Source organism: Hyaloscypha bicolor, assembly GCF_002865645.1.
Source record: "Hyaloscypha bicolor E unplaced genomic scaffold K444scaffold_165, whole genome shotgun sequence".
Classification (NCBI taxonomy): Eukaryota; Fungi; Ascomycota; class Leotiomycetes; order Helotiales; family Hyaloscyphaceae; genus Hyaloscypha; species Hyaloscypha bicolor.
Genome location: NW_020194667.1, coordinates 100,315 through 113,159, shown reverse-complemented (window position 1 = coordinate 113,159; position 12,845 = coordinate 100,315). Strand labels below are relative to the sequence as shown.

The 12,845-nt window shown below is 49.4% G+C and overlaps 5 protein-coding genes across 5 annotated transcripts; 1 reads left to right on the top strand and 4 right to left on the bottom strand.

The window, feature by feature from the left end:
* K444DRAFT_542235 (uncharacterized protein) lies at positions 1-1,821 on the bottom strand (the record flags this gene model as incomplete). The annotated part of the gene is made up of 2 exons (XM_024875863.1): positions 1-885; positions 958-1,821. The coding sequence occupies 2 exons, from the start codon at positions 1,819-1,821 to the stop codon at positions 1-3; spliced, it is 1,749 nt and encodes a 582-aa protein (XP_024729578.1).
* Positions 1,822-2,654: 833 nt separating this feature from the next.
* K444DRAFT_599888 (NAD(P)-binding protein) lies at positions 2,655-3,492 on the bottom strand (the record flags this gene model as incomplete). Its single annotated transcript, XM_024878595.1, has 5 exons — positions 2,655-2,847; positions 2,871-2,961; positions 2,992-3,067; positions 3,116-3,253; positions 3,313-3,492. 5 exons carry the CDS (start codon positions 3,490-3,492, stop codon positions 2,655-2,657), a joined length of 678 nt encoding a protein of 225 aa, XP_024729577.1.
* A 2,723-nt stretch (positions 3,493-6,215) lies between these two features.
* On the top strand, positions 6,216-9,336 carry K444DRAFT_542571 (uncharacterized protein; the record flags this gene model as incomplete). The annotated part of the gene is made up of 8 exons (XM_024875884.1): positions 6,216-6,351; positions 7,210-7,582; positions 7,639-8,057; positions 8,115-8,386; positions 8,448-8,547; positions 8,597-8,842; positions 8,963-9,207; positions 9,256-9,336. The coding sequence occupies 8 exons, from the start codon at positions 6,216-6,218 to the stop codon at positions 9,334-9,336; spliced, it is 1,872 nt and encodes a 623-aa protein (XP_024729576.1).
* A 112-nt stretch (positions 9,337-9,448) lies between these two features.
* Positions 9,449-11,071, bottom strand: K444DRAFT_646906 (uncharacterized protein; the record flags this gene model as incomplete). The annotated part of the gene is made up of 1 exon (XM_024885266.1): positions 9,449-11,071. One exon carries the CDS (start codon positions 11,069-11,071, stop codon positions 9,449-9,451), a length of 1,623 nt encoding a protein of 540 aa, XP_024729575.1.
* Positions 11,072-11,441: 370 nt separating this feature from the next.
* On the bottom strand, positions 11,442-12,726 carry K444DRAFT_668364 (2-dehydropantoate 2-reductase; the record flags this gene model as incomplete). Its single annotated transcript, XM_024887400.1, has 5 exons — positions 12,596-12,726; positions 12,447-12,540; positions 12,332-12,386; positions 12,082-12,281; positions 11,442-12,023 (listed from the first exon to the last, which is right to left on the bottom strand). Exons 1-5 carry the CDS (start codon positions 12,634-12,636, stop codon positions 11,442-11,444), a joined length of 972 nt encoding a protein of 323 aa, XP_024729574.1. The 5' UTR covers positions 12,637-12,726.
* Positions 12,727-12,845: the final 119 nt, after the last annotated feature.

Sequence of the window (12,845 nt, the reverse complement as noted above, 5' to 3'; positions counted from 1 at the left end):
TCATCGCTTGATCCCAACCACAACCAAGTTCCTCGGACTCTGCTGGTAATCAAACACAGCTTCGACCCAGCATTCCTTCACTAAGTCCGGGTGCTCCCTCAGAAATAGCCATCGATCAACCACAATCAGACTTTCCACCACTGCAGCACTGAACGCCATCAACGACCACGTGACGCTGAGCTCCTTTTTCATGCCCTCATATCGCTGCGCATACTCCTCAATTGCCTCATCCGTGATACCTCCCATCTTCTCATGAACCCTCGTACCTCGTTCCGGGTCTGTACTTAACTTCTCTAACGCTCCACGAACATATGATTTGAAAGAACTGTAACACCCCTTCCTCAGGGACCCAATGATGACCGGCTCCGTGCTTTCGAACCCGTTCTCCTGCTCTCCATCGGCATTTTGCCTCATCTTTGTCACAACTCCATAATCAAAGAAGACCTTCTGCAGCAGAGCCCGATAGAAATGCCGTGTGAAAAAAGCATCGCTTTCTTTTTCTGTCCAATTTTGTGGAGCCTGAACAGCCATCATCCGTGCTGTGATATTCAGCCTCAGACCGTCGCCATTGTACGTGCCTATGCGCTCGCTCATTGGGAAGCCGTGGGGATCACAGGCCGCTGCTTCTCGAGTGACGCGTGGGGCATTGATTGCTCGCAGATTCTGTCGCAGGAGAGGTAACTTGTACGTCGGCGGCCCGAGTCGCTCGGTCATGAGGTTATAGCAGCATCCCACGATCGCAATGGCGTGGACTGAAGGATTGAGAAGGAGAGAGCGAATCCCGTGATGAGATAGGTTGCCACAGGAATGAATAGAGATCGCCATCAAACGAATCTGCTCGTCCCTAGACATCTCATCAATGACTTCGGCCTTCGGCTGAGCTCTCTCAGCATCGCCATTCAGGATTTGTAACTCCCCCCGGGGCGCAGCAAGTTTCATCTTCTCAATCTGCTCCACCACACTCGACAAATCGCCATCCTGAACAATATTCTCCACATACTGGATATATCCCTTCCCGTCAGCCGGCGTATAAATAGTAGCCAAATCCTTACTGGGTCTCAAATCCGCGGCCCCCTCCTCCGGCGCCTTCAATGGCTTCGCAATTCTCCTTGCAGCTTTATCCTTCAACAACTCCACAGGCGTCATACTGTCCTGCTGCTTTCGAAACAACTTCTTATTCCTCATCACCTTCTCTCTTTCCGCAACACCAGCAAGAACATCCATGCTCTTTGCTCCATTAATATTAAGCTCCTTGCTCTCCACGGCAATAATGTGCTTATTATACGGTGGACTCGCCAACGTCCGTCCTAGGTAATTCTGCCCACTCCCAAAATCAACGAAATGCGTGATCTCTTTCCCAGAACTGGCAGACACATCGTCCGCAACGCGAACCACATAATCTGCGAAATTCCCTACCTCGTGGATCTTCTTGGGAATCATGCCTACCGCCACATGTCTCGGCAGCTTCCTCTCTTTTCCATTTCTCGGTGGTAAATTTCGGCGAAGAGAATGTTTCCTGATTTCTCTGATATATTTGAGCAGGCTTTCCGGTGGGTCATCGGTGCGAGGTTCAGAGAGATCATCACGCATGAGAAGATCGAGGAGGTCCATTGACTCACGTGCCAGCAGCCAGGAGCGCCATTCTTGGGGAATGACGGTGTGGTAGAGGCTCGGGTCGCGGGTGAAGAAGTCGAGGATATGAACGCCGCCGCAGAGGGTTTGGAAGATGGTTGATGCGGCGCAGAAGGAGAGGAGGGAGGAGATGTAGGAGTCCGCGTCTTGGAAGTCCTCTGTGAAAGGGAGGGACGTTGGGGGCGCCATGGTGCGTTGGATTGTGATTATTCTTTTTCTCTCTCTCGGTTCGATGTGAGGTAAAGGAGGGTCTCTTAGAATTGAGATCCTAAAGGCGGGGAGCGGCTCAAGGCATTTTGCTGGATTTTTGAAGTCTGCGGTCAGAATTTTTTTCAGGATAGAAGCGAGTTTAGCGAAATCTGGGGTTTTAGCGAGGCATCCTGGTGCAACCAACCCCTTTTATCAAATTAGGGGCAAAATCGTTTTGGTCGGAGGGATAACTGAAATTGACTTTCTTAAGTAGCGTGAAGCTTACAATCCTCGGCAGGTTGTAAATGCCCAACTTATCATCGAGGGGGAAAGGTTTATATACTATGTCACGTGATTCGACCCAAGAATGCAAGGTGGATTCTCTGTGGAATGACTGTCAAACAACTAGTGAGGGAAGCAAAACAAAACTCAAGTCTAGGCTGCGAACTAAAGAAAGTCAATGCTTGATCTAACGACTGGTCTCACAACCAATCACTTTAAGGCGCAACCTCCGGACTCTTAGCCACCCACTCCTCATAGTTTTCCAGGTGCTCACCCACCAGCTAATATGCAGTCAGCAAGAATACAACCACGAACACAAGTCCCGAAGTTAGTAAATTCACCTCGCGCCCCTCTCCAGCAACCTTCTCACTGAAGAACCCATAGTCCTGCATAAACCTCACATTACCACAATATCATCGATCAAAAACTCCGGAGCCCCTAGGGCAGCCATATGCTTGCGTTGTTCCGCCTCAGTAATTTGCTCCACCATGACACCCAGCCCACCCACTTCCTTCAACGCCTTAACAAGATCCTCAGGACTATAATGACCCTCAGGAACGGAGGTCTGTTTCCCGAGGAACCTTCTCGCGGTTCAAGAGGATTGCCTTGACGTATTTTCCTGTGTCGCAGTTGACGGGAATCATGGGCAGTTTGAGGGATTGGGTGAGAGGGAGGAAGGACTTGTAGGATTTGGAGGTCGGGGAGGGGGACGGGGAGACGGGCTTGAGCCAGAAGAGCAGGTAGCTGAAGAAGACGCCAGCGTGGACGGAGGTGAAGGGATGCCAAGTGAGATGATGTATTCTTTCACGATTGGTTTGCTGTCAAAGTGCAGGACACCTGTGGTTTTGCCTTCGGTGACTAATCAGGTTTTAGCTGTGTTATAGGTACTTGGGGGGTGATTTGGGTTCATGCTCTTTAACACGTAAGGGAGGCTGCTCCAGACTAGGTGCTGGACGTTTTGCTTCTGTCGAAATTAGATGATGGGTACGGGGAAGGACGTCTGAGGCCTTACCTTTGCGACACCGGCGACATTCTCTCCTTGCTGGACATCTCGCTCTTCGTTCATGACTTCTTGCCAGTTTGCCACGGCGGAGACGGCGTAGGCATCTTTCAGGGCGTGAGTCAAAGAAGGCTTATCATCAAGGTCGGGCTGACAGTGTGAAATCAATGTGACGAATTATTGACGATCAACTCCAACGGGAGAAGAACCTTGACGAGGGTGACTGCTTTCTGTGCAAGAGCAGCTGCCGAAGGCTTTGACGGATCTCTGGCTATACCTCGAATCTCGAATTGGGAACTGAGTGTGCGATCCTCGAGAATGGTCTTAATGACGGAGCCTCCTTGACTGCCTGTTGCTCCGAAGACGACGAGAGTCTTCTTGGGTGACATGGCTGTGAGAATAATGGTACTTTTGGAATACTCTTGAATGTGTGAAGTTTGTTAAAATCAGGATCGAGTGGTTGTTAAGTTGAATGGATGTAGAGCTTGATGACCTGGGTAGAATTTGGAAGCGGTGAGCGAATGCCGGTTTTATATGAGAAATACTGACCCAATTCAGCACCTATGTATTTGTAAAACTCGACCAACGCAATGCTTGAGCAACATTCAGATTCCATTTCGTCTCTGTTAATCTATGATGTCTATTCGCCGGCTGGCGGGGAGACTTTCACCCGTCATGGGGCAAAGTGGGGCATCTGTCAAAAACCGACCAATCAGTTTGATTCTGTGCGCCACCATAGAGTCTGTAATGTCCCGGCCTGGAATGCAGTAATATCTAAATAAGAAGAGCTTCGATCACTGACGTGGAAGTACTCAGATGTAGAATCCACTCAAGTTGTTGATCATTAGGCCTAGAAACCACAACTGTAGGGCCCGGAGATAGAGTTAATGTGACAAGAGAAGATAAACTCCGAATACCAACCACCAAGCACCGTGAATGAAAACGTGTTCAATGTTCAATGGGCCTAACACGAGCAACTTCCCTCCTATGTCACACTTTCGGCGCACTCTAATAGACGCGGGGACTTTCCTCGGGAGTTTGAAAACGACTTGATCCGATTAATATGCACCCTCTCAAGATTGCGTGTTCAGATTGTCCGTATATGTGAGGGTGAGGGTACTCCAAGCAACTCATCGGAGAAAGCTCGGCCGCTTGAAATACAACAATCTCGATCTCGAACAACCGAATGAACTTCAGTAATAAATCGGCCATTCCGTGCGGAAACGGGAACGATACCCTAAGTTCCCGACGCTTCGCAATCATTTTGAAAGTACAGTACAGACATCCAATATCAAGCACTCGCATACTTGAGCATAGCTGACCAGTGTTCGGCATTAGGTTAGGATTTATAGGTGCAACCTAGGTGACCTATGATAGGTTTTTTTTAGCCATAACGCTTACTTAGGTTTAGGTTTGCGGTAAGTCGTAGGTTGAACCTAAATTGCCTGTCATAATTTGTTGGTAGGTCATCTTACCTACATACCTTAATTTAGGTTAGGTTATCTGTCTACGAGAGATGTATGTACCGTAGGTTCAACCACTGCAGGTGACTGGTATTGACGTAGTTTGATGATAGATATCTTCTATCTATATAGAGAGAAGTGTGGGGGCATGAGGAACAACAGGGACTCAAGACTCCGAATTTCGCTGCAAGAACATATATAGAACGAGGAACCTGGGTATTTGCGGATGGGTTTCGCCATAGAGTAATGAGAGAGGGGAGAAGGTTGTGATTCCTCGATTATTGTCGAGAGTTTGAAGGGTGCAAACATCACTTGGCCACACAGATCGGCTTCTCTCTACAGGCGATATTATGGTATTCTGACAGTGTAAGCTCACAACTCTCTTGAAGCAGATACTATCTTGAGACATTCCCAGCACTTCGTACCTGACAAGCCTCTTGCGGCACTGGCGCTGAGATTGGCATGGTGATCAACTCTCGGGATAAACATGACACGCCCCGGCAAGGCTGTCGGCTGCTGAAGCGCGGTTCTTTTCCTTTTGGCGGAAGAAGCACCGCGGCCGTATCGGAGATGGCTCCGTGCAGCGATGAAGAAACGAAGGGCTTGGTTTTCAGAGCCTCTTCGCCAGATCGTCGATTGGTCACGTGCACTCAAGACACCACAGCTCGAAAAACGGGAAATCGAAAGCGCCACAGCGCCACAAGAATGCAGGATCTTCAAAAAGGAAGCCCTCGAGAGCAAACCACTTTTCCCCGGCACGGGCCTGTCCTCTTGACCATGCAAGAGCCATCTCGACACATCTGACTTGGAGGAAGCAGCGTCTGGGGTTGCATTCACGCGATCCAGCCCTATTGAATGCCCTGCGCCGATCAATCCGACGGAGGAAGGTCCGCGCGAATCGCGAGCCGCGCTCTCCGATGACGACCGAGACTACGAGCGTGAGCCCCATTGCATCATCCCCACTGCCTCCGGACAGCTGGTTCTCCACACGTGAGAAATGGTGCATCGCCATCTGAAGAGGGCGAGGGGGGAATATGGAGAGACAGGTTCTACGTCCACCTCTGAGGGTAACGCATTTCCAGCCTCGTCCCAGCCGTGCAAGCTGGTCACTAACATCCAGATCAGATACAGAAGTACAAGAAAATGGTCGGCCACACGCACCTCTGAGTGAAATTGGCATCAAAGAGCTGCTGGAGCATGATAGTCGTCCAACATTTATCCTCGACCTGCACGCTCTGGGCCAGCCCCTGAATGGTCGCATGCCAGTGGTTTTCGTCAACCGTTCTCTTAGATTTTTTGATGACCTGCGAAATGTAATCGAGGCTGAAACCTTCTATCCGCCAACCTCTCATCCACCTACTAAACAACAAGAAGCAGCGGCAGCTGCTGACGCTGATTTTAAGGCATGGTCAACAAGCGTGCCCAACTTCGATGGGTCAACTGATGGCTACCTTCCCAGGCATGCCTTTCGTGGCATGTACTGGACCAGTTCCACCTTGCGGGGAAGATGGAGAGTTGTCAGTGGATCCCAGGTACCAAAACAACGCAACCCAAGCCACGGGACCACCCCTCGATCAAGTCGGTCCACTTCGAGATCAATCGAGACTTCTACGGGTGCTAGCGCATCAACTGACATGATTGACCCCGATATGTTACCTGAGGAGCTAACTCTTAACCAAAAACTCGCTGATAGCGAGTCCAAATTCAGAGTTCTCACAGAGCTCAACCCTGTGGGGATGTATTATTTGAATCCCAAAGGAGACATTCTTTATTGCAATGACATGTGTGAGTATTTCGGAGGGACCTATGTTTGCAAATACTGAGACTTTTAAGGGTACGAAATCACAGGCCATCCCAGAGGACTTGAAGGAGAGATGTGCGTATCCCCAGCGAGGCTCTCGTTATCTTCAACTTACCTGGTGCAGGTCTTTCATGAATGTCATCTCAGAGTTGGACCACCCTATCATCACAGAAGAGTGGATCCGCCTCACCACTCAGAGAGGCAGGCGGTCATTTGCGCTTCGTTTGCGAAATCCCTGGATTGATGAAGCAACGGGAACGCCTAGGCAAAAGTGGATATTGTGCTCATGCGGTAAGCATATTCCTAGACAGGTTTTCTATTCATTTCTACGAAATCTATTTCAAGACCATTCAGGCCGCTTTGTGAAGTGTGTCTTGGGAGCAAAGACCGCTATTCAGCTCCTAGATCTTGCAGGCTTGCTAGATTTCACAATGCTGATATGCTGGGCAGATCAGGAGTTTGACGAAGAGGGAAGGATCAAAACCATAATGGGTTGCATGTAAGTTTTGTGTTCAGCTGACGCCGACTCTCGAAACTGACTCGTGCAGAACCGACATCAGTGCCCAAAAGTTTGCCGAGGAGAGCGCTGTGGCACGGGCAAATCTTGTGGAGAAGCTTGCACTGCGAACACAAGAGGCAGCACAGCACGAAAGGAATTTTCAGCAAATGGCCGAACTGGCTCCTTGTGGTATGGCCATAACCTAGTCGATTGCGTTGATCCTAACTGATGTCTCAAGGCATGTTTACCTTTGACCCGGAAGGAACGATCACTTGGGCGAATCCACAATGTGAGTTATCCCCGAACCCAGGTCAAGAAGATGCACCGGATTAACCAGTCGCAGGGTACGAGATGACAGGACATCCCAGATCCCAGCACTACCCTATGTCAATCTTGAATTGTATCGAACAACAGGATCATCCCACCTTTCACGAACAGTGGAAGAGATTGACTGTGGCAAAGGAGGAAGTGACTTCAGAGCTACGTCTCAAAAAACCTTGGGTCAGCCAGGAAAGCAATGAATCAGTCCGCCGCGACACTACCTGGATTTTGTTTCTGGCCATACCCCAACTAGACGATGAAGGCAACTTGACTAAAGTTCTCGGATGTACGACTGACATCAGCCACTTCAAATGGGCAGAGTCTGTCCAGTTCCAAAGCCGACTGCAAGCTGAGGAGGCAAAGCGCCAACAAGAGACGTTTATCGATATGACTTCGTAAGTTTAGAACTTTCAAACAGAGGCCAGAGCCATTTCTGCTGACTTTCCGACAGACACGAAATGCGTAACCCGCTCAGTGCAATAATGCTTTGCGCTGATGGTATTGCAAACTCGCTGGTCGAATTTCAGTCTTTCAAGACAGCGGATCAGAAAGTGATGTCCCAAAGTCTAGTTGAGAGCAACTTGGATGCGGCCCAAACGATTGTTCTGTGCGCTCAACATCAAAAGCGTATCATCGACGATGTTTTAACGTTGTCAAAACTCAACTCAGCCATGCTTCACGTTACCCCAATCCAAATCCAAGTAGAATCGACAGTGCGAAGAACATTGAAGATGTTCGAAGGGGAGTTGCTCGCAGACGACATCCAGATGACTTTCGTACTTGAGGAATCCTACAAGAAGGCACAGATTGACTGGGTCTTCTGTGACCCGGTCCGGCTGACACAAATCTTCATTAATCTTTTGACAAATGGTCAGTACCTATGAAGAGGGGGGGAGTTAGAGAAGACTATGACTTACCACCTCATAGCGATCAAGTTTACTCGTTCCGAAAGCAAACGCGAGATAATGGTCAGTCTTGGAGCATCCCTCTCAAAACCCCCAAAGGAGTCAGCGCCACATATTCAATGGTTCCCGTCAAAGGATTCAAATTCACACAACGACTTGACCCTTGCGCCGGATTGGGGATTTGGGCCTCAAGTTTACCTTTACTTCGCCGTCAAAGACACGGGTAGAGGTCTCGATGAGGAAGAGAAGACGAAGCTATTCCACAGGTTCAGCCAAGCGAGCCCACGTACACATGTTTGTGCTTCCAAAAAAACAAAATACCCTATTGTAATGTGCATGTGCTGACACTTTGCAGGTTCAATATGGAGGGTCGGGCCTCGGTCTGTTTATTTCGCGGGAACTCACGGAGCTACAGGGTGGCGAAATAGGGGTGGAGTCGACCGCTGGTGCTGGAAGTAAGTCCTTTACCTCAATTTGTGCAATTCCTCGACTAAGCGCTAGTAGGCACATTTGCTTTCTTCATCAAGGCACGGAAAGTCATCGGAGAGCACTCCAGTAATCCGAGTACACCTGGTTCTCGGATGGGCCATGGATCTACAATCAACGTCACGATGGATACTATGACTCTTACGCCTCCCAAAACCCGTCGGAATTACCATATCTTACTAGTTGAGGACAATTTGATAAACCAGAAAGTTCTTAGCAAACAGCTCCGGAGCGCTGGGTGCGTTGTCCATGTGGCAAATCATGGTAAGCGGATGTCTCTCTTGCGAAATGTTTCCGCACCTCCCAGATTCTTGGCAAAACTGGAAGCAACAGGCTTCCTTTTAGTCGTCGTTTCCCCTCAGACCCAGTGCTGATCCTAAATAGGTGGAGAAGCTCTTGACTTTCTCTCAACGACAACCCTTTGGAATGACAGTAGTTCAAGCGGACCGCGAATGGAGCTGTCGATCATATTGATGGATCTCGAGATGCCAATAATGGATGGCTTGGCATGCACACGTCGAATCCGAGATTTAGAGAGGGAGGGCAAGATCGTTGGACCAGTCCCTATAATTGCCGTTACAGCCAACACAAGAATGGAGCAAATGGAACAAGCCCTTGAGTCTGGGATGGTAATTATCCAAAAGTTTAATCCTTGTCCTGTTACTAACTAATTGAAGGACGATATTGTTGCGAAGCCATTCCAGATCCCAGAGCTCATGCAGAAGACGGATCAATTGGTGCGGAAACCGACCCCATAATACCAGGATTTAAAGTTATATTGATATTGCTATACTTGTTGAAGTATTATTTAAAACGGAGCAGAGAATCTTGCTTCTAGAATACGGCTGGGAGGCTTTTTGATGTAGAAGGCTATTTCTTCACCCATATCTTTAGCTCATCCATTGTGTTGAGAAGTCCAAGGAATGAAATATGCCCATCGGGTCGTACGAGAACATAACCCGGTTCCTTGAAACCATACAACTCATGAACTTTACCTTCTTCATCAACGTTTCCATTGTTATCCGCAGCTGGGGTGCTGAGAATCTTGTGAAACTTCACTGATTCGTTACCATCCTTGCGAAAGTCTGACCCCATCTCTTCAAGTCTCCCATCACTCACCGCCGCGTCGGCCATCCCAGAGAACAGCAAGAGGTGAAAGCCCACTCCCCTACACACCCCGAGTATCCATCTCTGTCCTTCAGGCCCTTTCAATTCTCCATCGGGTGCCCGATCTCCACCCCTCAACGCTCCCTTCCAAGTAGAAACTTGTCCCACAATCGGACTCTCCCTATATCTAATCCCCATCTGTGAGATAAAGCGAGACCTGTTCTGAATCGCCGTCTTATTACTCATCACCCAAGGCACAACCCACGATATTAACGTATTTCGCACATACAACCACACCGGATTGCTCGACGCCAACATCTCAAACACTCGATCCGTGCCATTCAGCAATTTCAGCCCAACCTCCCTTCTCTCAACATCATAGGTATCAAGCAGAGCGTCAGCAGACTGGCTTCTCAGGACACTGGCGAGCTTCCAAGCTAGGTTAATGGCGTCTTGCATCCCGGCATTCATTCCTTGCCCGCCAGCTGGAGAGTGGATATGCGCTGCGTCACCCGCTACAAAACACCGTCCTTTCCTATAACAATCCACGATCCGGTGATGCAATCTGAATCTCGTTATCCAGAGTGGATCATAAATCTCTGTTTCACCGGGAACCATCTCGTTCACCACATCTTGAAAGTCTTTCAAGGTTGGTTGATCCTCCTTCCCTCTCTCTTTTGCTCGAGAAACAATCAATCTGAAAATACCATTCCCCAACGGGAACACACCCAATAACCCGTTCCCGAAGAAGAAGGAGAGGCAGGACTTTTGCTCCCATTTCATCTTTACATCCGCCAAGACGAAGTCCTGCGGATATACGCCCCCTTCAAATTTCAATCCCGCCGTCTTCCTCACAACAGAATGAGCGCCGTCGCAGCCAACTACGTACTTACACCGCGCCTCTTCTCTCTCCTCTCCACTTTCCCTTCCTGCAATCTTCAACACGGCCGTAACTCCACTTCCATCCTCATCTTGCTCAACTTTCTCTGCTTTCACGCCTCGCTCGACAACAACACCATACCCATTCAACGCCTCCTCCAACACTCTCTCCGTATCAGCCTGACTAATCATTAACGAATTCGGAAACTGCGTGTTCCTCGCCATCCCCGCCTCCCCGAAATTTAACTCATGAACGAAAGCGCGCTTGGAATAGAACCTAATCGCGTCATTGAAGCGTCCTCGCTCGATGAACCGACCAGTGATCCCATGGCGAGCTAGTAACTCGAGGGTTCGTGGTTGTAAGACGAAGGCGCGGCTATTGCCAGAGCGGATGGATGTTGATTCGATGATGCGGAAAGTGGGAGGGCAGGGTTGGGCTGCGAGCTCGAGGGCGAGAGTTAGGCCGGTGGGACCAGCTCCTATGATAAGGATATCTAGAGGTACCATTTTGATGTTTCGGAGAGGATTTGAGGGAAGTGGGCGAAGAGAGAGAGGGAAATGTTGGTTTGTGTTGGTTTATATGCAGTGAGGCGTGGAAGTTTTGGATCGGAATGGGTATTACCCGGGTAGTGCCTGATTAATACCACGAGCCCTTTCGTTGGTTGTGTCGTGAAGTTGGTCATCAGGCGCTTTGGTTCGGTCCGGCTTGTTCGTTTCTGATTGATCGGTTTGCGACTGAGTTCATTGGGGCTTCGATGCTGCAGGCTGCCGTTGAGATCTCGTGATCCGCTTCACACGAAAGATTACCTTGTGGAGTTGAAGGCTCCAGGCTCCGACGAAACGATTTCAATTACTTTTTTTTAAGGTTACACAAAATCTAAGGAAACAGCTTCCCCTCCCTCACACCATAATCCACGGCCGCAACAAGCGTATAAATAACCTCCAGCACCGGAATCTTGACCCCTAGCTCCCTGGCCTTCCTAACCGGCACACCGAGAATAACATCGATCTCTAGGGGGTTCCTCGCAACGACATCTTTCTGCATACTAGTATACACGCCCGGCAGTGCCAGAATCTTGGTAAACAATTCATCAACAAGTCCATCTCTCATCGGCACCCCCGATTTCCTTGCAACTTCAATGACCTCTTCCATCAGTGCTTTGGTGAGGGGAATAGCGTCGGGAGACGAGTGAAGCCAGGTCTGTGTGTCGATCTGCGTGAGGGAGGTGATGGCGTTCCAGGCTACGTTCCACACCACCTTTTCCCAGCGCCGGATCTGGACGTTGGGTTCTACTACGAATTTGGTGTTTCCTGCTTTCAGGAGAGCGGTGAAGTCTGAGAGGCGGGTGGCTTCGAGGGTTGGGGAGAGAAGGGAGTTGGGGAAGAGACCGATTTCGGTGTTTTCTGATTTTATGTGCGTTACTATTCCGGGCGAGGTTTGGGTTGCTCCTACCCATGTCTATGATCGGTTGTTAATTGAGGTTGGTCGTAGGAAGGGAAGGGGGTTGTGAGCATACGACACAGCTTAGGATGGAGCAGTTTGGAAATTGTGCTCGGAAGGGATCTTCGTTCCCCACTCCATTTTGGATCAGCACAATGGTTGTTGTGTCACTAACAACGGGAGTGAGAGACTTGGCTACAGCGTCTTGGTTGATGGCCTTGTTGACGCAGACGATGTAGTCGTAGTGACCGGCTACATCCGTGGGGTTGTTGACAACTAGACCAAGTTATTATTTGCCGGAAGCGGCCAAAAAGGGCGAATGATACCTTTGAATGGTCTGAATGTATGCTTTCCGTGAATGTCACTGTTCAGTGTGATGCCCTGTGTTCATCACGTGAGAATGTATTTAAAGAGAAAAGAGGGGGGGGTTGGAAGGCTAACATTGGCTTTCACAGCTTCGTAATTTGAGCGCGCAACGAGTGTTAGCCGAACGGACGGAACTCGATTCAAGATAAAGGCATAAAAAGAGCCAATTCTAGATCGATCGAGTCAGTTTGCTGGTCAAAAGCGGCTTCCGGGGAGAGACTCACGCTCCAACTCCATATAGGAGAACATCAATCTTTCCGTCCATTTCTCTTGGATTTCTACCCGGGGTTAAAATGAAATCTTGTGTGGTATATATGTGCGTCAAAGGTCCGAAGATTTGTGATGCTTAAAAACCTGGCGTCAAGGTTATGAGATGTCACTGTGTCAGATGAAATGTCAAAATCCGGAAGGGCGCGGGAGGTGGGGGCTCCGATCCCGGCTCGCCAGGCAAGGGCCGTCGAAGCCCGGTCGCTA